Genomic DNA, 21,636 nt, shown 5'->3' on the forward strand with positions numbered 1-21,636 from the left:
GATCCCCATCCCCATCCCCATTCCCATGATCCCTAAACCCCTCCGCATCAGGCCAATCCGCCATATCAACCCCCCAAACCGGGCAAAATCCTCTTCGCAATCCCATGACAAAGCAGAAACGCCCTCTTCGCCGCCAAATCGACCTTAGCCAACAAATGCAACCAAGTAAACGCCTTCTTAGCGGCGAGCATAACAGTCCCCAAATCCGTCTCGAGCGGCTTATAAACGCTGGCCGCAGGCGGGGTAAGCAGCGATTGACTCTGGTCACCATTCCCATTACTCTGCGCGGCACGCGCGTGAGAAGAAAATGCCAGACCGAGTAATAGGGCTGTGGTTGCTTGCATTAGGAAGTGTAGGACGCTCCACCATGGTGCTGTGCGGGCTAGCCAGGTCATGTTGGGTGTGTCTGGTAAGACGGAGATTAGGGAGCACGAGGCTTGGAGGCAGTTTGTGGCCATTTCGGCGCGGAGTTGGGAGTGAGGGGATGTTTCTGGGTTGGTTGGGGTGGATTGGGCTTGTTCCATGTGGGTTAGACAGGGTCTGTAGAGGGTTATGCGGGCTGAGAAGTAGGTTAGGGCTAGACAAACTCGTTCGCGGACGAAGGGGGCGGAGGTTGTGGAGAGGTGGGTGTGGTTTAGATTCCATTGGGTTGTGTTTGGGATGGTGAATTGGTAGGGGGAGGGGTAATTTGGCCAGCCAGCGGTCCATTTTTAGACTGAATTTTTGGACGTGGTATTCGGTTTGGGAGGCGCCTTTGCGGAGTCCTTCGATGCTGTAGACTCTGTTTACGAGGGCGTGTGTTATGAGGGTTAGGTCGACGAGGAGGTGGAAGAAGAGGGATGGACAGGGTGGACAGGAGGTTACCCAGGCTTGGGTTTGGTAGTGGGACGGGGGTTCGAAGAGGGTGGAGCGGAGTTGGGATTCGCGGAGGGCGGGGTCTTGGAGGAGACGCTTGGCATCTGGGTGGTCGAAGGTTTCCTCTTCGCAGGGGAGAGGGGCGGGGACGGAGCAGAGGCCTTCGCCGACGCAGGAGGCGCGGCCGGTCATCGAGGCTAGGAGATGTTCGAGGGAGTAGATGGACCACCAGAGACGGCTGCGGCTTTCTTTGGCGGCGTCTTTGGTGCGGTCGTCTGTTAGGCGGAGGTTGATTCCCAGGGAGAGGGCGGAGCGGAGGGCCATGTTGGAGAATTTGGATGCTCTGCTTGTGTTAGGTGGGAATGATGTGAATCGGAGGTGGGGGGGCGTACCTGTTGACCTGCCCTAGACAGAGGAGGTAGATAGCGACTAGAAGCTCGAGTTGGATCTGCTGAAGATCGGTATGTTCGAAAAGAACATTACTGTGTAGTCCGAGGTGGCGAGCCCGAGTCAGGTATAGCAAATCGTCCTCATCGTCGGCCTGAGGCCCATCGATAAGCCGACAGTAGCGACAGCCAATAGCGAAAATCATGTTCAGAACCGCCAGCCATTTCCTCGTTGGAGTGGAGGAATTATTGAAGAACTGCTGATACTGCGAGATGAAGATCATCTTCCGAATAGCGCTGAACGTCGGATGCACGTTGACCAAGTACGCGTCGAAATATCGATCCGCGAGCTCGCGCGGAGGCACAGCCAAGACATCACACGGTTCAATCAAGGGAATCGCCACCCCATCGAGATGATAATCCATCATGGAAGTCGGAATCTGCCGTTCCAGCGATTGCTGCTTCTGAATCCACTCCGGATCACTCTCACTCTCCAAATGAAACGGGTTCGGCGCCCCGGGCCGTTCAGGACTCTGCATGCGCACACCACTCTCCAACTTGCGAATCCAATTGACCTCCGAGTTCTTGCCAAAGAAACCAGCCGCGCGCGTCCCCTCATTCCGATTCAAATCCTCATCCACCTGATCAATCGCATCGAGTGAGCCCATCGAAGTGGACGAGTCATCGGACTCCTCTCCATCGGGTTTCGGCGGCTTCCCGCTTTTCGGCTTCACTTGCCCATGGGACAAAAAAGGTCAGTCGCCCGCGAAACAGGCTCAGGTGGAACCTCCAATCGACTCACCTTCATCGCTTTTCGGATCTTTTTCGCCGTAGGTACATCCACCTCGGCCTCGAGGTCACGCAAGAGCGCCTCGTATGCATCGACGCGCTTGGACAGAGAACGGAGTCGTTTCTGGTCGCGCACTCGTTTCACATCCTCGTAGGAACAGGTTTGGTTGTTATATACGCATTGGCCGCATTGAGGCCGCATCCCGTCGCATTTGATCTTACGTTGTCGACAGGGCTCGCAGGCGCGGGCTGAGCGTCTGCGTCCGTGTAGCGTGGCATCGGAGCCTGCTAGACGGGGGATGGCTACTTTTGGAGCTGGAGTGGTTGTTGAGCCCGCTGTGGATGCTGGTCCAGAGTGGACCTGGGTTGGGACACCTGGTGAGAAGGGTAATGGTGTTGGATAAGGGTGTTGTATAGGCGGAGTGGTTAATGATCTCCAGTCGTAGGTCACTAGAGGATCATCTTGATTCCTCTGTGAGGGATCCATGTTAACATGGGGGTATGTACGGAATACAGAGCAGAAAGAGAGAGTAAAATGTTCTATTCCAAGATATTTCAAGAGTCCAAGACTTAAAGATGGAGAAGGGCGGGGACCAAGGTCTCCACTCCGGCACGTGATCACTTTTGTGCTTTGTTTTTTTCTTCTTTTCTTTTTCTTTTTGTCGTTTGATTTCTTTTCTTTCGTCTTTTCGCTCTTCTTTTGACTGTTCTTCTTCTCTTTTCTTCTTCTTTGAATGTTCAGATCTCCAATGTGGAGATTGCCACTGTTGGGTCTATGACGTCGATCGTGTCATCTGCTATCAGCCATCTCCACAACAAATCCCCAAGCCCATGTGTTCGTCCAGCCCTCACCATGGCTGCCATACGCCACGGTCCAAAATAGCGCCTTCAACCAGATAACCCTGAAAGATGACGACGATCTACCAGCATATATGATCTTGTCTCCACACCACCCTCAACACCCAGGACGATACCTCTCCACCAAAACATCGTCCTTCCCAAGGCTCAGACTCTCATATCGATCCAACATATCAGAAAGCCCAAGCCCAGGACAATCCTGCAACCCCTCCTCCCCACCACTAATCCCATGATACTTATCCTTCTGATTCAACTTCTCCAACCCCTCGGCATACTCATCAAACCTTGAACACCCCCTAGCCCTCGACCCCTCATCAAACAAATCCCTCAACTCATCCGGAACAGCAGTCGCCCCCCTTATGCGACTCCCCTGCGCCTTCGCCCTGACCGACTGCCGGAAAAGATGGAACAAATTCCGCCCAAGCCCAGACCGACTCGCAATGACCGAGAACGCGCTCGCGAGCGTGAGGAAGTCCTCGTCGAGGACATCGAAGGCCTCAGACTCCAGCAGCGTAAACAGCGCCAGATTGATCGCGTACATGGCGAACTGGTGGGCGCGGTTGACGCCGAACTCGCGTCGGTGAAGACGGGTTAGGGCGGCGATGCTGCGCGCGGCGGTTTGCGTGACTTGTCGGGCATTGTATTTTGCTTCTGGGGTGTGGCGGGGTGGGCTTTCGGGGGTTTGGGGTTCGAAGGAGGTTGGGCCGACTTCGTCTTCGGAGATGCAGCTGAAGAGGTTGATGATGAGGGAGTGGTAGCGCATTCTTGCTGATTAGTGGATGGGAAGGTAGGGAGGAGTGGATGTTACTCACTTTAGTAAAATGATATGCGGAGCCGGTCTGTATCGGACATCAAAGTCCTCCGGGAGAAGATCGTGCCAGCGACGGATACGGTCGTACAAGTCCTCGCGACTCTGGCGCTGGATTGGACTTAGGGCATTGCTGCCCCGGTGGCTGGCGAACATACTACGCGAGATATCGCGGGCGATTGTCGACAAGTTGCAGGCTTCGTCGAAGAACTGGCTGAAGAAGGACGGGCGCGGGTCACGGTGGGTCGGGTATGGTCGCCAGAGGGCATGGTCCTCGGCTGGGTTGAGGCCGATACGCGCCATGTTAACGTTGTTGATGAGACTCGGACGGAGGAAGCTTGTGTGGACCGTCCTGGTGGCTGTGAGCGGTGAGTTCCATCGACCTAGACTGGTATACGTACGTATCGACGTTGAAGAGACCCCAGGCAGTGCGCCGACAGGAGATGTCCATGTCCTGGGAGAGTTCGGTCGAGGCCATTCTGGGACCTGTACTGCCGACGAGACCTAGAGCCTCGCCCATGTGGATGGCCTGGTGCAGCATGATATAGCCGCGGTCGTCTTCGCGGGACATTGCATATCTGTCTTGTCAGCCACCAGCCACCAGAATAGTAGATATGAAGTATACAAACCTCTCATACATCAACAAGGTCCCCTGTAAGCCAGCCAGACTAGGCTGCGACGGCGCCTCGTCCTTCAATCTTTCCGCCTCTGCAAGGAAATCCCTCCCCTTGGAGGAAACATCACCAGGAACGACATAAGCTTCCGAGAATTCAGAGAAGTACTAAACAATTAGCACACCACTCAAATCCCATCGAAAGAACACTCACACAAGCATTGCTTAGCACAGCATTCACCAAAAAAGGACTACAAAACTCACTCCCAACCACCCCCCTCTGCATATGCTTAACAAAAACCCCCATATCCAAAAACGCACTAAAAGGCCAATCCCAGGCAAAATAAAGCGAAACAAGATGAGACACCAACTCCCCATCCGCGGTGACACTCGTCCAAGGCTTCGCCGGCACCTGGACCGGCGCCTCATCACAAAGGAAATGAATATCCATAACCTTACTCCTGAAAGTCGGACTCGACCCTTCAACATTTATGATGTGCTTCATATTCTCCAGCTCCGCAACTGCTTTTTGAGTCTGCTTGGACTCTGTTTCCGACTTCGATCGAGCCGAAGGGGATGTTAGCTCCGCCAAAGTCTCGTTGATGTAGGCGCGGATCTCATCGGCTGGTGCATTGTGCCGGATTATGGTTAGCAGGTATAAAGCGGAAGACTCGTTTGCTTCGCGGATTAGGCGGAAGAGATCGGATAAAAGGTCGCGGTGGTAGGAGAGTTCGTCGGCTGTGCGTTTTGCGGCGACTCGCCGTCGTTGGTCGAGGGATTCGTCGAATATGCAGACTCTTTTGAAGGTTTGGCAGTTTAGGCAGGGGGATGTACCGGAGCACTTGTTTCATCAGTATCATATCATATCATATCATGTCAAGATAGATGTGGATGTAGGTATAGGTGTGGGTATGGGTGTGAAAAATAAACTAACCTTCCTCTTCGACTTCTTACAAGCCAAACAAGCAGTCGATACCCTCTTCTTCCATGTCTCTCCCTTCCCCTCTGTACCTAGACTCCCATTTTCAGATCGGGTGTCACGTTCCACCCATTCATGGTTTGAAGAGGAAGCAGATCCGAGCTGACGGTATTTCTCACTCATGTTCTCCATCCACTTCAGGGCTGGAGTGCGTATGTATAAGATTGAATGTATGAACAAGACAGGGCAATATGTAAAAGAGGGTAGAGTATATAAAAGAGGGTGTAAAAAGTGTAAAAGAAGGTGTATATAAAGAAGTAAGAAGATATACAAGGGAAAAGATATGTACTATAATCCCAATATACACAAAACAAAAAGATAAGTGACTGTTTCCAGGGAGATCAAGACATCGTGAGAAAGAAGTATAAGCCAGAGCCCAATAGTTCGTGAGAGAGAGAGTTGGACGGACATGGCCAATGTGATGTGATGAGATTGCCGCTTATGGCGACTTTCGTTTTGCCTGCGAATGACGTTGAGTAGAGATCATGGGGGAACTGGTACCCGCCTATCATGAGTTTGTCACTGGTGGCTGGAGGGTTGGGGATCATTCAGGCGAGGTCAGGGAATAGAGGTGGAAATATCGTTATTGAACAGTGCGGGAGAAGGAACCGAGCTATAACCGGGTACCTCTCAGGTACTATAGTCGGGAGTCTATACCACGTCCCTACCTAGTCTCAGGTACAAGTATCTCTACTATCACTACAGTAATACTCTACACACAAGCAGAAGAAAAGACGCTGGATTATTGTAATGTAATACAAATACTTCGCATACTCCATGAATCCATAGCCTCGGATGCACCAGTTAACCAAAACCAAAAGAAAAACAACACGAGAAATCTAGTGCTCCAAGATTCTCAGGCTACCCTGCACAACGCAGTTCTCCAGCACGGATCCAGGAGGAATATCAATGGTGCTGCCCTCGGTAGCCACAATAATGACAGTTCCCTTCAGAGTGACGTTGCGACCCAGGTTCACAGGACCGGTAACGGTAAGGTGATCCAGCTCAACAATGCGAGGAATACTGGCAATGCGCTTCTGGAAGTCAGACACCTTCTTGAAGTCCGAACCGAGCTTGATAACGGGAACACCACCGAACCGGTTGGGGTCCATGACCAACTGGCCATGCTCAAGACGGTACAGGTCCGACTTGACCACCATCAGGTCAGAGCAGGTCTTGACAGGCAAGAAGCGGCGACGGGGCACGTTGACACCGTGGGCGTTCTTGAAGTGACGGATGGCCGCACCGACGGCGGTCTCCAGCTGGTAGATAGCCTGATCGGCCTCTCCCTTCTTGTCGGCGGGGATGGACTTCTCATTGGGGATGATCTCCATCTCCAGCTCGTTCTCCTCAACCACGCGCTTGATGGCCTGGACATTCAGCCAGATGTTGTTGGTGTTGAAGTACTTGAACTTCTTAATAGACTTGAACTCGTTGACGTGCTCCTTGGGCACCTGGGCGATCTCCAGCAGGCGGACCTTGCCATCGGAGTCGATGATGGTACCACCCTTCACGTCAGCCTTGGTCTTATCGGTCAACTCCATGATGTATTCGGCCTGGGAGTCCACCATGTGCTGCAAGATGCGGAGATCGACGACGGCACCGAGGTTGTCGGCGTTGGACAAGAAGATGTACTCGATGCCACGCTCGATGAGCTTGTCGAGAGTGCCGGAGTTGTACAGCGACTCGAACACGTCACCGTGACCGGGAGGGTACCAGTCCTGGAGGGGAGAGTCGAAGCTCTTGGGGGCGGGCAGGAGCGAGTCCTTGATGATACGGGGGTAGCGCGACTGGTTGAAGGTGATGATGTCGACATTGTGGCCCTCGTACTTCTTGATGATGGACTGAGTATCCTGATCGGTGTTGAAGGAGTTCATGAGGACGAAGGGGACGTTGACGTTGAAGGTGCGGTTGAGGTGCTCGATCTGGCGCACGGAAAGATCGAGGAAGGACATGCCCTCGCGGACCTCGATGACGGACTTGGGACCCACGCAGCCCATGGAGGTACCCAGACCGCCATTCAGCTTGACGACGGCCAGCTTGTTCAGGAACTCGACGGAGGCATCGGCACCGAGATCGTCGTAGCCGACGACCTGCGAAGGCTGGGGAGGGGCGATGCGGTCCCAGTTGACGGCGTTACCCTTGGCCTTGTCGTTCAAGAAGCGGCGGAAGAGGGCGAAGAAGTTGTCCATCTCAGCCTCGAAACGCTTCTTCTCCTTGGGGTCGGTGACGGTGTCGCCCAGGGCATTGAGGGCATTGCGCATTTGTGAAGCGGCGACGCTAGTGGAGGCATTCTCGAAAGCCTGGTGGGAGGTGAAACGGGTCAGCTCGGGGCCAAATGGGGGTAACAGAGACATGGCGAGAGAGGAGAAGAGATTGGGGATGGGAATGAGAGAAGGTTTGAGGAGACAGTAGAGGATATAAATGTTGGGGGGGGAAAATAAAGAAGAGGGAATGAGGAAGGAGGTCGCGCGTGTTTATGGAAGGCACGAATGGAAAACAGAAGCTTCCCAAAGCAGAAAGAACGAAGCTCTTGACACTTACCATGTGTGACTGAGACTTGCCATGGTGTTTTCCACCAAAAGCCTCCCCATCAGCGGGGGCTCGCAAGTGAGCAGGAAGAGCCTTGGAGGTCATTATGAGTTATTATGAGTTATAAGGGTATCGTGGTAGAAAGACTGGGAGATTGCAATTAGTGGAAGAAGTCAATTGAGAAGTCAATGATTCAGAAGAGGGGAGGTGCCAGTGGTTTTAAGCTGGTCAGTTCTTGCAAGGCCAGAATTCAAAGGTCCAAGCAAGAAAAGGAGGGGCTAAATTGCCACTGTCGATCGCATTGCATGTCAAGCTGCCGTCATTGGCAAAGCAACGGGTACAAACTCACCAGATCCAAGGTCCAAATATAAGAGTGAACCAGAAAGAAGGGGAGTAGGAAATACCAGAGGGAGTTGAGTTGTTATAAGAATCAAGGAAAAAAAGGGAGGACGATCATAGGGGGGTGGGGGGACCCGCGATTTACGTATTCCTCTATGAAGCTGTGACTCTAGTTAGCTGTGTTATATTAACTAGCACGTTCGAATTATGGTTACAATTGATTCTACTAGTAGTACTGTGAGGCTATTGTGTACTCCGTAGTACTCTCTAGGTAGGTACTTAAGTGACCTCTTCCCCCCTTACATCATCGTCAACCATGGAAGCTCGGGAGCTAAGGTTGTACTCTTTTAGGCTATTTACTACCAGTCCAGTTGAATATTCCATTTAGAATAGAATGTTCACCTGACTACTTGGTAGTACCATGTACACAGTAAATAGACAGTAGTACTACACTACACGTACTACACATAATTGAAAAATGTAGAATGCAGGAATAGAACATCTCACATATTCCAATTCCCTTCCCTACTCTACTCCGTACTCCGTATCTCAAATGGACAGCAATCTAGACTACCCTCCTATTCGCTATTTCCACACTCCGGTCCAAGTGGGACGCCGCAAATTATCGACTCCACACTGCCAACTTCCTACGTAAATGACGGAATTTTTTACTAAAAATACCCTGTGAGTCGAGGATGCGATAAGGACTTACTGTGTAGAAGGGCTATCCTTAATACATATTTCCAGACCAATCCATGTACTAGATAACTAACACAATACTACTTAGTTATGCCATTCCTATCAAACAGATTAGATAGCCAAAAATACAAGGTCCAAGCATCTGCAGATCCTGGGCTGTGCACAGAGTTGCGGGAACTGTCGGGTGAAATTTCGAGCTGTCAGGGGAATGCCATGTACGCAGACATACTCCGGATGGGATGGATTCTAGGGCTGAAATGACTGAAATGGCTGAAATGGCCGACCACTAGGTATATACGGAGTGTACTCATCCGAACCCCTTGAAAATTCCTAACTGAGACAATACAAAGTAGTTGAGTCTTGGATTCTGTTTATTCTGTTCGCTGTGCTATCCCGAATAGCTTTCAATCTACTCACAGCCTACACTCTGTAATAGATACCAACGAACAATCCCATTGATAACTCGAAAAGAAAAGGATATCAACAATAAACCGACAAACCGTTAATAAACAATCGAAAGCATTTCATATTTTCATGCACGCTTCAAACCAGACCCAGTAGAAGCCAAGACGTTTAAAAATGAAGAAAACAAAGCATCACGTAGACCATTAGACACCGCTAACAGACCGCTTGCTCAAGAAGCTGCGACGGGGCTTCCGAGAATCCGGGCTATCGCCACCCTCGGCATCCAGGCCCGCCGTCGAATGCGATGTCGTAGGTCGCAGACCCCCATCGGAGACCGCAAAGTTCGACCGAATAGTAACGGAGCCATCGCCAACGGCAACAACCTTATCCTGTCCGGCAACGGAACCTTGGTCATCGACGAAGAACGGCGCCTCGCCGAGGACATCGTCAGAGCCGAAAGTGGAGTGGTCGACGACGCGGACCTGGTACTGCGTGTCCGCCGTGATATTCGGCACCCGGAAGGAGTCGTCGTAGGTGACGGTGCCGGAGGAGTTCTTGTGAGCCTTGGTCTTGTGGACCTCCTTGGCGCCCTTGGCACCCTGCACGCGGATGATGACGCGCAGGTTGGCGGAGGTGGGGAAGTTGGCGGCGGAGACGACGGTGATGTTCGCCGAGCCCCTGTCTCCCCCGCCAGCGCCACCGAGGATGCTTAGGCGGTCGCCGAATTGTGAGGCGGTGCTGCGGTTCCGGCTGTGTTCCTTCTGCGGGGTGTTGGGCGAGGAGGAGCCGCTGGGGCCTTCGACGAGGGAGGCGGCAGGAGGTGAGACGATCGCTCTTGATGGGCTCCGCCTCATCAATGCTGTTCATGATGGCGTTGGGGTCTTCGCCCTTGTCCTTGGAGAACCGCGACATGAGGCCGTGCTTGACGAAAGAGGCGCCGCGGACGACATTCCCACCGACAAAGCCGACGCCCTTGACAGGAGCGCCGACGATCTTGCCGGGGACCGCAAAGGTACCAGAGAAGGTAGAGGAGCCTTGGCGGGCGCGCATTACGTAGGTGGGCTTGAAGAGCAGGCTCAGACGAATGACACCTGATTTGCCATCCAGCGGCAGATTGACTTCCTTGGCCTGGAAGGGCTCCAAAGCCTCCAAGTCAATGCGCGTGGCACCAAGCCAGTCAGCCTTGTCACCAAAGTCCCAGTCGTACACGTCAACGTGGAAGTTGGCACCGATGCGAGACTTGATAGGAACCTCGAAGAACTCGTTCCACGCCGGGTGCAGGGTCTTCTTCTGGACCTTGGTCTTGTGCACGGTCTCGTCGCCCAGACGGAACTTGCAGTAAGGATCGCTGAAGCCGTTGCGGTCCGCAGCGGGCAGCTCGGCGGCATCGTGAACGTCCACACGCAGGGTACCCATGTTGTTGATGCTCTCCATTGGGTCAAGCACCATTCTGGTCGGGATGTACCGGGCGCTGACAGTGACCTTGCTGACTTCGCCAGTGTTGGAGCGGAGGACAAGCTCGGTGGGCGTGTACAGCATGCGCATCAGCGTGGGTAGCGTGTCACCAGTTAGCTTGGCGACGGTGTGTTCCTCGCTTGAGTCCTTGGGGTCATCCTTGTGGACCAGACGCAAGGTGATCTTAGAGAACTCAAGCTCTCGGACGAAGGCCTCGCCAACGTCGGTGAACTTCGCGGTCGTGGTGTGGATCTTGCCGGAGACATATGAGGGGAACATGTAGTCATCCATCAAGACCTCCAACTGGACATGGGGAACAGCCAGCTGGCCCTCGTGGAATTTGAACACAATGAAACCGGACCCTAGGAAACAATTAGCCTTGAAAACATTGCAGGTAGGAAGGGAAGCTACACATACCATATTTCTCAAGATCCTCCGCAGCGATGAAAGTGCGGGGGATGGACTTGACTGACCGAATAGACGAGGTCTCGGCTGTCATGGGACGAGATACAGTGGTCTCAAGACTGGCACGGCCGTTAGCAGCCGTCTCGCCATTGGTGGTGCCGTTGGTGACGGGAGCAGCGCCGTTAGACACAGTCCTGGAGACTTTCGAGGCCTTGGAGTCAACGCTAGCGTTCTTCGAGTGCAGGGTCTTAGGCTTGGAGTCGAGGCTCTGGCGGAACTCAGTGGAATCAGGGCCCGGGCTAGCCGGGACTTCGGCATCCTCCTCCTCCTCCTCAACCTCGTCCTCAGGGTTGACGACCGGCACGACTGGGTAGAAGGCAACGGTGTAGTGGAGCTCTCCCTTTTGAGAGCCGCCGCTTATCTTCAAGCCGCTAACAATATCCTGCTTCTCGTCATCAATCTCAAATTCACCGGACTCCGTCTGGCGGACAAAGTCGGAGGCATTGAGGTCGGCCCATCCAAGGGTTCGGTCCTTGTTGATGGTCTCCTCGTCCATGACCTCTACAGTCACCTTCTCGCGTAGGCTGCGGATAGGCACGTAGACGATCTCATCCCACTCGGGATTGAGGTTGTTACGGAAAGTAACAGTGCGTCCACGGGTCACACCGGAAAGCAGCACACGCGCATAAGGGTCAGACTTGCCCATAGCCTCCAGGTTGCGCAGGTTAGTGGCACGCTTGAAGTGGAAGCGCATAACACCGATGGGGTCGATATAACCAGCGCTACCAATGCCTCCCAGAGCAACGGGCTTCCAATGGAGAGTCAACTTGACACGTCCCTCCTTAGCACCGTGGAGGTGGAACCATTGCTGGCCACGTTCCATCATCTTTATCATATCGTTCATCTTGATCTGGTAGCGGCCGATGATGGGATCCTGCATGATGTCGCGGTCGTCCTTGAGAATGAGACCCAAACGGGCGTTCTTACGATCGGTGACGAGGAATTCCTTGGAGGCATTCTGGAAGATAGGGTTGTTGGTGCGCTTGAGCTTGTTCGTGATGTGGATCTCCTTTCCGTTGAGAAGCAGAACACCGTAGGGGTTCAACTTGCCAACCAGACTCTTGCTTCCGTCGAGGTCCTTGGCCTGCTCCACAGTGAACTGGGCGATACCGGTGTTGAGTTCAGGCGCGGGTTCTTCCTCGCCAGCCTCGTTCTTACGTCCCTCGAGAACCGGGAAGAAGCGAATGTCGGCTTGGATGGCACCACGGTGGCGACCACTGGCCTGCACTTCCAGATAGATACCCTCGTGTGAAGGCTCCTGCTCAAGTTTATCCAATGCGAAGCTAGCAACGCCCATTTCCTTGTCCTTGCGGTACTCGTTCCAGTCGTACGCAGCAATAGACAAGGCATCACTGAAGGAGTTGATAATAACGTAGATTGTCTCATTCCAGCGTGGGCTATCGGTATCGTGAATGATCTTCGTGCGGCCGAGCTCGTTGCGATTGTTCAAAGACACGACAGCGTAGGGATCGGGGGTACCAGAGAATTTATCGGGGTTTTTGAGTTGCGTAGCACCGTGCAGAGTAATCGCGACGACACCAATGGCCTGATCAACGGGGTTTCCAGCAAGCATCTTGGCGATCTCAATCGGGAACACATTTGGATCGTACATCATGGGCTGCAGGTTGGCGTGAATCATCTCCTTGATAAACGACTCGAGACCGGGGATGAAGTTGATATCGAATCCAAGGTGATCACCACCAAGGGGCTTGCAGACATAGTCGAGTTCGGGCTTCTCCAGGAAGCAGACGTCCACTCGCTCGATATGGGGGAACGGAATCTGAAGCTTGACCTTGACACGCATCAAGCCCGAGCAAGCCATATCCTCGACAATGACGTCGAGACCCTTACTCACGACACCTTTACCGACACGAACCTCGAGGACGATTTTGGGGTTGATCTTGTCCTTTGTCTGGCGCGCAGTCAAATCCATGACATCGTTGGGGGTGAAGCTGAACTTCCAGTCCATGATGACGGTATCGGGGTCAGTTTTGGGGTAGGTCTTGACGTGCTCCAGGCGAGGAGGCTTGGTACCGAGGATGAAGGTCTTGAGGCGCAAGCTATCCAAGAATGCGGGAGTAGAGGTACTGAGAACCTGATCGACGGTGTTGATAATAGTGTCGCACAGGACCGGGGCGTAGATAGGCCAGAACTTGACGAGGAAGCTGTTAATCCACTCAAGACTCTCAGTGTCGGTCTCGAGGCGCTGCTTGGACATCTCGCGACTGACATCGTCGCGGAAGTTGCGGCGCACCCGTCGAATGGAGGTGCGGTAGTAGGTGCTGCATGCTGCCATGATCATAAGAACCCAGCCAATGCCACCACCTAGCACGGCAATGATCCATGAAGCCAGGCAGGCGAACACAATGACGGCAGCATTGTGGTACCAATCGCCAAAGAACTTGTCAGGGAGTCTCCCCTCCAAGAACGTCTCATGATCCAGTAATGTGCCCTCATCGCCCAAACTTGCCAGCTTATCGTCAACAAACTTGGGAGCCCAACCGGTTCGGTTGCGGTCCCATCGAAGATCTTCGTCAATGGGCTCACCCTCACTCTTTCGCGTCGCTTCCTCAGCCATAATGGCATTCGCCGATTCCGGCGCGGGGAGGTCATAGTCTGCTTTGCCATCGGTCTAGGTCGGATTAGCTTTCAGATCGCAGGCGCATGGAGAAATCTCTGGATGTCTCACTTGATCTGAAATTACAGCAACACCCGCTGGTTTATGGGGATGGTGGAAATCGGGCGGCAATCGCTACAACATTGAACAGTTAGTATGGCAGATCGCGCCCAATGTAACTCAGCGCACACGCACCCCTTTGGCGGCATTGGCCTTATCTTCTGGTGAAGCATCAGGGTCGAATTGATATGCAGCAGCGCCGGCCTTTTGTGCATCTTCGACAACCTTCTCTTCGACCACTTGTGGGTTGACGTGGGACTCGGGGTCTTTCTGCAACTGTTCCGCGGCTTCAATGCTCCCCTCTATCTTCATCTCAGTCTTCTCCGCGTCGGCGGACGCCATGTCGCCGGTTTGGTGCTGTGTCCAGGTCGGTGGATTTGCGAAGGTGGAAAAGGACCGGCTGAAGGGAGGTCAGATAACACCCATGTATGGATAGTCTGGGGGTTGGTGAGGGGAAGAATGCTGACCTGCAGATACCACACCTGAGTAACGTACCGGGTATATGGCACTGTCAATATTAGTGAACCTGGTGTGTAGGACTCAGGTATGGAGTTACAATTAAAAGAAAGGAAGAAATTAAGAATGAAGAGGAGAAGAGTGGACCGAAAGTACGCAGTACACAGCTCACGTTCCCCAGCCGCTTGCGTCAAGGGGAAGTGTGGCTGGGTCCGGTTTTTTACGGAAATGGCATTGTTTATTTTACCATTACGTTGGTTTTTATCGTTACTACACGATGTATAACTTTTGACATATTTCCGTCATGTTAAAAAAAAGCCAACAAAAGGAAGCGGAAAACGGAAGGACAAGAGGAGATCGCGAGCTCCGATGTCGATCGAAGATCAGTGACGTACGATAAGAAGTCCGAGGCGATCCCAGTCGTGGTCCTAGTTAGTTCTGGCTATAGTTACCATTGCTCTAGAGATCAATTTAGCTTGTTAATGTTCAATCAATCTGAACTGAGCGAGCTCTGTGTATTCATCTCTTCACAATTGATGCCATTGAGCAACGGAACGTGATAGGGGGAGATACAGCTGCCCAGATGTGATAGCCGACTATTACGGAGTAGATTCGAACCGAGCTTTTCAGCACCGCCACAGGAGACCCGACTCCATGGAAAGCCGTCAAATCCCTTTCAACTCCCCAATTATCCCCCTTTACCGCGGTGATCGTTATTTCTCTACCTACTATCATACACTAACGGATGATCTGGTACGATGTGGCTAATCTGGCCCAGCCCTACATACCCTCCAGGCAACAAGATACGTTGTTTCACCGTCTAGGGGAATATCGGAGCCTAGACAGTAGACACACTGCATCTAGTCCGCATTGTACTTGCAAAGCACAATCACCTCAGAACTCCGAGGTACACGTGGCATGCATCCACCACGAAGGGGGGAGCAAATCAATAAAACCCCATTGAAATCGCACACTATCGAGCCAAGAACATCTTACCCTATACCCGATTAGGCAGATCGGCCAGGCTAAATCCACTCGGATTTTCGTTGATATGCGACGTAGGATTGGTTTTCGCTACCGAGGACCGTGCTGAGAGCTGGAGAAGTACGGCTGAAGAGTGCATCACTGCATTGTGCTATGCGCGAGGCCAAGGCTCTAGTCTGTCAAGAAGCGCTAAGAGGTGATAGATCACGTTTTCGTCCCACGTCGAGGCTTGCACTCATCCAGTCTGGGAGGTCGGAGAGAGGTTATTTCCACGACAGCTTTGATCGTCGTGATAGCCACACACACTCGTTAGTTAATTCCCCGTCCAGCGTGGGATGAATTCTCGGATATTAGATCCTTACTTGAACTCCAGGTATGATTGGCAGAAATGTGAGTTCGGTAAGATCTTCTCGGTGATCTCAGATTCTTTGGCTAAGAGGTCCCACTCGCCCCAGCGTGGCGCATTCGGATATTTCTTCTTTTTCCTTTTCTTTTGCGAAAGAGGCACTGGATCAAGGCCGAGCTGCGGCCGAATTTGGTGGGACCCCGATGCGTGGAATTTATTGTTTGTCTATGATAAGTCTTGGGGGCTGCAAGCCTGCAGTGCTATATTTAGCGCATGTCCGTTATCGACAGTTTGTTTACTTCCATCTAACTATGTGGCTGGATTTGCAACTTCTTTTACAGTGTTATACACAGTACCTAGCATTGCACTTGCAACTCTTCAATCGGAGCTACAGATCTCGACGGATAATTACGACCTCAATTGCAAATAACATGATAGCTTGCTAAGCAGAATGGAATTTTGGCAACATGAACAGTAAAAATATGCCCGCAAAGAAATCTCGTGACAAGTCGTTTCCAGATCATCCTACACCCCCAAAGCCCCAAGGCATTTACCGCCCCAAGCGGATAACACCAGCAGCCATCAACTTCTGGATCTTCATCCGCACCTGAGGGTTCTTCATGTGCTCCTGCAGGGCAGCGGGATCGCTCTTGGCCTGCTGGAGAATGCTCTGCATGACAGGGTCCTGAAGAACAGCCATGATCTGAGAAAAGGTTAGTATACTGGAATCTGACATGATATTCAGGAAACATTGGAACTTACATCAGGGTCGTTCTGGATACGGGCCATGGTCTGCTCCTCAGTCTCACCAGCGCGAGCGCTGAACTGAGCGTCCAGGCACTTCTGTTGCCGCTGCTCAATCTCGCGGGCGTGCTTGCCATCGTCGTGTTCGGCGGCCTCGGTGAAAGTGTCCAGAGCACGGTTGTACTCCTTCATGGCGATCAGGGCATCACCCTTACGCATGTACGCACGGATGAACTTGGGGTCGAGCTTGATAGCCTCGTCGCAGTCCTGCACAGCACCGGGGAATGCCATAAGCTTGATAAGAGCCGCGGCACGGTTGGAGTAACCGCGAGGGTCGGAGGGGGCACGCTTGGTCATCTCAGTGAAGGCTTCAACAGCACCGGGCCAGTCGGCGGCCTGGAACTTCTGCTGGCCGAGCTCGCGGGCCTTCTCGGCCTCAGCAGGGTCAATGTAGGCGTTCTTCTCGGCAGTGATCTTGGTCTTCTCGGCGTTGCGGAGCTTGGTCAGGGTATCGGGTGTGCGGTGCTCCATGAGAGACTTGTTGTAGAACTCGATGGCCTGGGCAAGGTCACCAAGTTTCTCGTAGGAGGAACCAATACGGGTGTAGGCCTTGGCCATCAGCTTGAAGTCAGCGCGCAGCTCACGGCCTTCCTCGATGGCATTCTGGCAAGTCTCGATGGTGCCCTGGTAATCACCCTTCTCGAACTTGGCGGCACCGATGTTGTTGAGGTAGGTGATGTCCTTGTTGATCTCCCAAGCCTTGGTGTAGTGCTCAATGGCCTCATCGAACTGCTTCTTCTTGTAGAAATCGTTACCAATCTTTTTTCGGCATCGCCAGCCTCCTGGGTCTTCTTCTTGTTGATTGCCTCCTCATCCATTGGCTCGGGCTCCGGCGTGGGAGCCTTCTTGGGCTGAGAGGCGCTGGGCTGGGGAGTAGGGGCGGGAGGCTCGGCACCCTCGCCACCGAAGTTCATGTCAATACCGAGAAGCACGCTCATGACCTGCAGGAAGCGCGGGTCACGAATCTCTTCACCGACACTATTGGGGTTCTGCTGAATCCTCTGCAGCTTAGCCATGAAGTCGGCATCGCCCAGCAGGGAGGCGGTCTTGGGGTTGCTGGCCAGCTTCTGGAACAGGGCGGGGTCGTTGAACATGCCACCGAGACCCCCGGTTGGGTCTCCAGTGACACCATCTGCCGTAGCCTCCGCATTGATAGCGCGCTGGGTCGCCTCCATTCCGGACTTGGCCTGTGCGTTACCAGGTTCGAGTTTCAGAGCCTCATCGTAGGCATCGTGTGCAGCCACTGCCGTTGGTTAGCATCCTGTTATCAGGCACCTTGTCTCGCCAATCCATGCGCGTTGGGGTTACATACAAAGGTCTCCAAGACCGCGATAAGCGGCGCCCTTGCGAACATGGCCCTTGGACCAGTTGGGCTGGATCTCGATAGCCTTCTCGGCATCTTCGAGAGCTTTTTGGTATTCTTGCTGGGCGGCGTAGACAGCGGAGCGGTTGGAGAAGAGAATGTGATTTTGGGGCTCGATGGCCAGGGCCTCGGTGAACTTCTCACTGTTCGTTTATCAGTTTCTGCTTTGACGGAGTCACAATGTCAAAGGTGGGGTAGCGCGTACATAGCAGTGGGATAGTCCTTAGCAGAGAAGGCCTTGTTGCCTTCTGCCTTTAGTGCGTCAGCCATATTATAGTTGTGGTGGACAAATGCTCGATGGTGATGAATATGCAGATCAAAAACAAAACCACGAAGAGCTGAATGGACTGCGGTTATGAGCTCAAATCGCCGGAGCTTCTCGAAATTTCCGTTGGTCTCTACCGCCTGAGGCAGTAATCTATACGCCTGAGGCATTCACGCTGACATGGAAGCTCCGCCGCCGCTAATCCCTTTTAGGCCAAAGGCACTCCCCGCCGAGAAAAAGTCGCCAAAAAACAGCATCGGTGATTCACTCGTGACTCGAACTTGCTCAACACCCACGCGACATGCCTGTTTAACCTCCCTTCAGCCTATATCATTCTCCTTTGAATATGAAAAGCCACGATTCCCCTCGAATGAACCTTGATCTTGCCTGATATAGCTGTCACATCTACAATGGCCTCTGCGGGGTCTCAAGTGTCTGAGCTTGCCTCTAAGCTTTATGATGCATGTGTGAATGAATTCGCGCGCGACCATCTGTTCTACCAGAATGACTTTCTCAATCTCAAAGTCATTCCGAAGAATGACGTCTCCCTCCTGCTCGAATGCACCCAGAGTCTAGTCAATCAAAATCTTTTCCGACTCCTCCAGAAGGACGGCAAACTGACATGGAAGCTCATTGACCGTGAGGATGCTGAGAAGTAAGAACTGCCTGCACCATGCCTCCCAATTACCTGACGACTAACGTCTCCTTTCCTATAGGCTCCGCAACCTCACCCCGGACGAGGCGATGGTCTACAATGTGATTCATTCGACAGAACGCACAGGTATCTGGGTGCGACACATTGGCAACCGCACGAATCTGCACAAATCCATCCTCGACCGCTGCCTGAAGTCCCTGGAAGGCAAAAACTATATCAAATCCCTCCACAATGTGAAGTATCCCAGTCGAAAGATGTACATGCTGGCCGGGCTCGCTCCGAGCGAAGAAGTCACCGGAGGAGCCTGGTTCACAGACGGCGTGCTGGACGCCACCTTCATTGGCACTATTGCCACATTTATCGAGTTCAAAGTGGCCGAGTTGAGCTGGTACAAAGTCCCCGCCGCGGAGCGCAAAAACAAGCGCATCAAAACTGCCTCCGGCAAGGCAGACGTCAAGTCCTCCGAGAAAAACTACCTCCCGTACCCCTACGGCTACACCGGGTACCCGAACGTGGCAGTCATTTCTCAGCAGCTCCACGAAAGCAACCTCACCCCCGTCCACCTCAGCGATGAGAGCCTCATTCAATTGCTCGATACGCTCTGCTATGACAACAAGATCGTCGCATTGAACAACGGAGAGTGTTACCGAGCACTCAGAAACCCGGACGCTATCAAGGCGGAGCGCGAACGCAAGAAACTAGAGGAAATGGATTCTTCCGAAGCAAACAAGCAGATTGTCAAGAACGGCATGACGGAGGCGCCCTGCGGTTCGTGCCCGGTGTTCCGGCTGTGCTCGCCTGGTAGTGCAGTGAGTCCCGAGACCTGCGAGTACTTTGACCCGTGGCTGAACAATGCTCTGGACTTCTGAGCATCTTGCATGAGCATCTGAATTTTGATTTTCGGCGCACTTCATGCGTCTGGGTGGCAACGAAATACACAAAAAGGGGAGCATAGCGATGGCGTTACAACTTGTTTTGATTTGTGGACATACGCTGGATAATAACAAGCATTCAGCAAAGGAGGATTCTAGAGGCATTCCTGGTGTATAGCCCATAATGTCTGGAAATAAGTGAATAGGAGAATGATTCTGTTTCCAACAGATTGAATTATGCAGTACAATAATCAGTAAAGATTGTAATCCATGTGTCCAGCCACGGCAATGTAACACCATGAAAGCTCACTCCAACGCCGGTGGGTATATCAACCGTCATGCAAATCATAGAAAGCAAAAAGAAGACCGAACTACTTGCCCAGAGTCCGTCGGCACTCATCACAATACCAAGTCCCAACCGGCTCGCGCGTCAATCCAACACACTTCCAGTGGAACCACTCATAAGGACACTCATCATTATCACAAGCCACCATGTCCCCATGGCTGACAGTGCGACAGGTACAGTAGACCTTTGAATCCTCATTACCCTCATCCTCATCCTCATCTTCGACATCCTCATCAGCAGCGCCATCACTCTTATCCGAGTCCGATGTATCAGCACTACTAAGCATGGAATCATCGTCCTCATCGCCCTCCGCATTGGGCGATTTCTTCGAAGCCTTGATCCGACCACTAGCACTGGAAGAGCGCTTGGGCTTGCCACTTGCAGTCTTAAGTTTCTTGACTTGCTGATGCGGAGCCACTTTCTTGGTCAACGCCTTCTTGACGCCGATCGTAACACGGGGACCGACGCTGCCTGCGCGGCTGCCGGCCGGTGTCCCGGGCTTCGGTGTCCCCGGGCCCGTGGAAGACTGGCGCAAGTTCGACGAGGCTACCGGGACATTGAGGGAAGGGTTTAAGCGACGGCGCTTGCTATCGACCGCGCCGGCAGAGGATTCGCGTTGCCGTTGCTGGAGGTGTACGACTGCTGCTGTTGCTGCTGGTGTAGCGGGTGCGGAGCTGCGCGCTGCTGTTTGCCCGAGCTGTGCGGCCGAGACCTGGACACGGGGTGTAGTGGATTGGTTCAAGCGCTGGGCGGCAGCTAGGATGGGATTCGCGTTTCCGGAGGTCTGGTTGAGGGGCGTAGAGTAGGAGGGGGATTCGGAGGGTGCGGAGTCGGGGAGGAAGACTTTGGGCGGGTTGCGGTATTTGTTTTTTGAGTCGAAGAGAGAAGGGAGAGGGGGTCGTTGGAGAGAAGGCCTTCGTTGACGAGGTCACGGATGCGTACGTCGAGTCGCTTGATCTGGCGATCGAGGAGGACGCATGCTTTCTCGCTGAGCTGAATTTTCTCGTTCTGTAGTTCTTGGGACTTGTCCATGTTCTGTAGAATAGTCTTGGCGTATGCCTCTTCCTTCGGGTTCGGCGTCAGACTGCCGTTCATTTTGATGAATTTCTGGATGCTACCGTCGCGCGAGTTGATTAGAGCGCGGCACTCCTGCATGACCTTGTCCTTGGCCTGTATTTCCTCCATCAAGTGGTTTATTTCGGCTGGGAGGTTCGCCACATCGTGGACGAACTGCTCCAGGACAGTTGCGCAGTCCTCTGCACCGTGTGCCATTTTCGGTTCGGTCGCGAGGGCAGCGACAAGATAGTTCCTTATCTGGGTGCTTAAGGGGTGGATAGGGGCTCAACAGGATGCAATAAGATCGCCTGCTCCAATACCACCCTGTTTAAGTCGTCTTTTTGATGACCAGATAGATATCTGGTCCTTTGTTGATAATCAAACGTCCGGTGCAGGGCGTCAAATTCGTGAACCTTGGAAGTTGAGAATATGCTGACTCATGGATGATCCATCCGTTTTAGGTTCCATCGGCCCTACGAATTTCCGAAGTATAGATGTTTCCTGCCTGTTGTTTTGCACATGAACATCTACGAGATAGAGATGACGTTAAAGTAATTCGTTTCCGAAATATTGTATAGCACCTCAATGAGCATTGAACTGTGGACAATTGAACATGACCCTCATCTGCA

At 52.8% G+C, this 21,636-nt stretch overlaps 7 protein-coding genes across 7 annotated transcripts; 1 reads left to right on the forward strand and 6 right to left on the reverse strand.

Moving 5' to 3' along the window:
* Window positions 1-65: 65 nt before the first annotated feature.
* N7515_009033 (uncharacterized protein) lies at window positions 66-2,517 on the reverse strand (the record flags this gene model as incomplete). The annotated part of the gene is given in 4 exon segments (XM_056669777.1): window positions 66-577; window positions 588-1,198; window positions 1,248-1,974; window positions 2,040-2,517. The coding sequence occupies 4 exon segments, from the start codon at window positions 2,515-2,517 to the stop codon at window positions 66-68; spliced, it is 2,328 nt and encodes a 775-aa protein (XP_056517576.1).
* Window positions 2,518-2,985: 468 nt separating this feature from the next.
* On the reverse strand, window positions 2,986-5,420 carry N7515_009034 (uncharacterized protein; the record flags this gene model as incomplete). The annotated part of the gene is made up of 6 exons (XM_056669778.1): window positions 2,986-3,652; window positions 3,701-4,048; window positions 4,098-4,274; window positions 4,326-4,477; window positions 4,524-5,150; window positions 5,244-5,420. The coding sequence occupies 6 exons, from the start codon at window positions 5,418-5,420 to the stop codon at window positions 2,986-2,988; spliced, it is 2,148 nt and encodes a 715-aa protein (XP_056517577.1).
* A 707-nt stretch (window positions 5,421-6,127) lies between these two features.
* ugp1 (UTP glucose-1-phosphate uridylyltransferase) lies at window positions 6,128-7,925 on the reverse strand (the record flags this gene model as incomplete). Its single annotated transcript, XM_056669779.1, has 2 exons — window positions 6,128-7,591; window positions 7,833-7,925. The coding sequence occupies 2 exons, from the start codon at window positions 7,923-7,925 to the stop codon at window positions 6,128-6,130; spliced, it is 1,557 nt and encodes a 518-aa protein (XP_056517578.1).
* A 1,541-nt stretch (window positions 7,926-9,466) lies between these two features.
* On the reverse strand, window positions 9,467-14,202 carry N7515_009036 (uncharacterized protein; the record flags this gene model as incomplete). Its single annotated transcript, XM_056669780.1, has 5 exons — window positions 9,467-10,059; window positions 10,091-11,080; window positions 11,136-13,815; window positions 13,873-13,935; window positions 13,996-14,202. 5 exons carry the CDS (start codon window positions 14,200-14,202, stop codon window positions 9,467-9,469), a joined length of 4,533 nt encoding a protein of 1,510 aa, XP_056517579.1.
* A 1,994-nt stretch (window positions 14,203-16,196) lies between these two features.
* Window positions 16,197-18,083, reverse strand: sti1 (Hsp90 cochaperone STI1; the record flags this gene model as incomplete). Its single annotated transcript, XM_056669781.1, is given in 5 exon segments — window positions 16,197-16,349; window positions 16,409-17,188; window positions 17,206-17,693; window positions 17,763-17,956; window positions 18,019-18,083. The coding sequence occupies 5 exon segments, from the start codon at window positions 18,081-18,083 to the stop codon at window positions 16,197-16,199; spliced, it is 1,680 nt and encodes a 559-aa protein (XP_056517580.1).
* A 405-nt stretch (window positions 18,084-18,488) lies between these two features.
* On the forward strand, window positions 18,489-19,602 carry N7515_009038 (RPC34 RNA polymerase subunit family protein; the record flags this gene model as incomplete). The annotated part of the gene is made up of 2 exons (XM_056669782.1): window positions 18,489-18,733; window positions 18,795-19,602. 2 exons carry the CDS (start codon window positions 18,489-18,491, stop codon window positions 19,600-19,602), a joined length of 1,053 nt encoding a protein of 350 aa, XP_056517581.1.
* Window positions 19,603-19,976: 374 nt separating this feature from the next.
* N7515_009039 (putative PHD finger domain protein) lies at window positions 19,977-21,223 on the reverse strand (the record flags this gene model as incomplete). The annotated part of the gene is made up of 2 exons (XM_056669783.1): window positions 19,977-20,794; window positions 20,884-21,223. The coding sequence occupies 2 exons, from the start codon at window positions 21,221-21,223 to the stop codon at window positions 19,977-19,979; spliced, it is 1,158 nt and encodes a 385-aa protein (XP_056517582.1).
* Window positions 21,224-21,636: the final 413 nt, after the last annotated feature.

Source organism: Penicillium bovifimosum (genome assembly GCF_028826915.1).
Source record: "Penicillium bovifimosum strain IBT 22155 chromosome Unknown utg000007l_segment0_segment0, whole genome shotgun sequence".
NCBI classification, from domain to species: Eukaryota; Fungi; Ascomycota; class Eurotiomycetes; order Eurotiales; family Aspergillaceae; genus Penicillium; species Penicillium bovifimosum.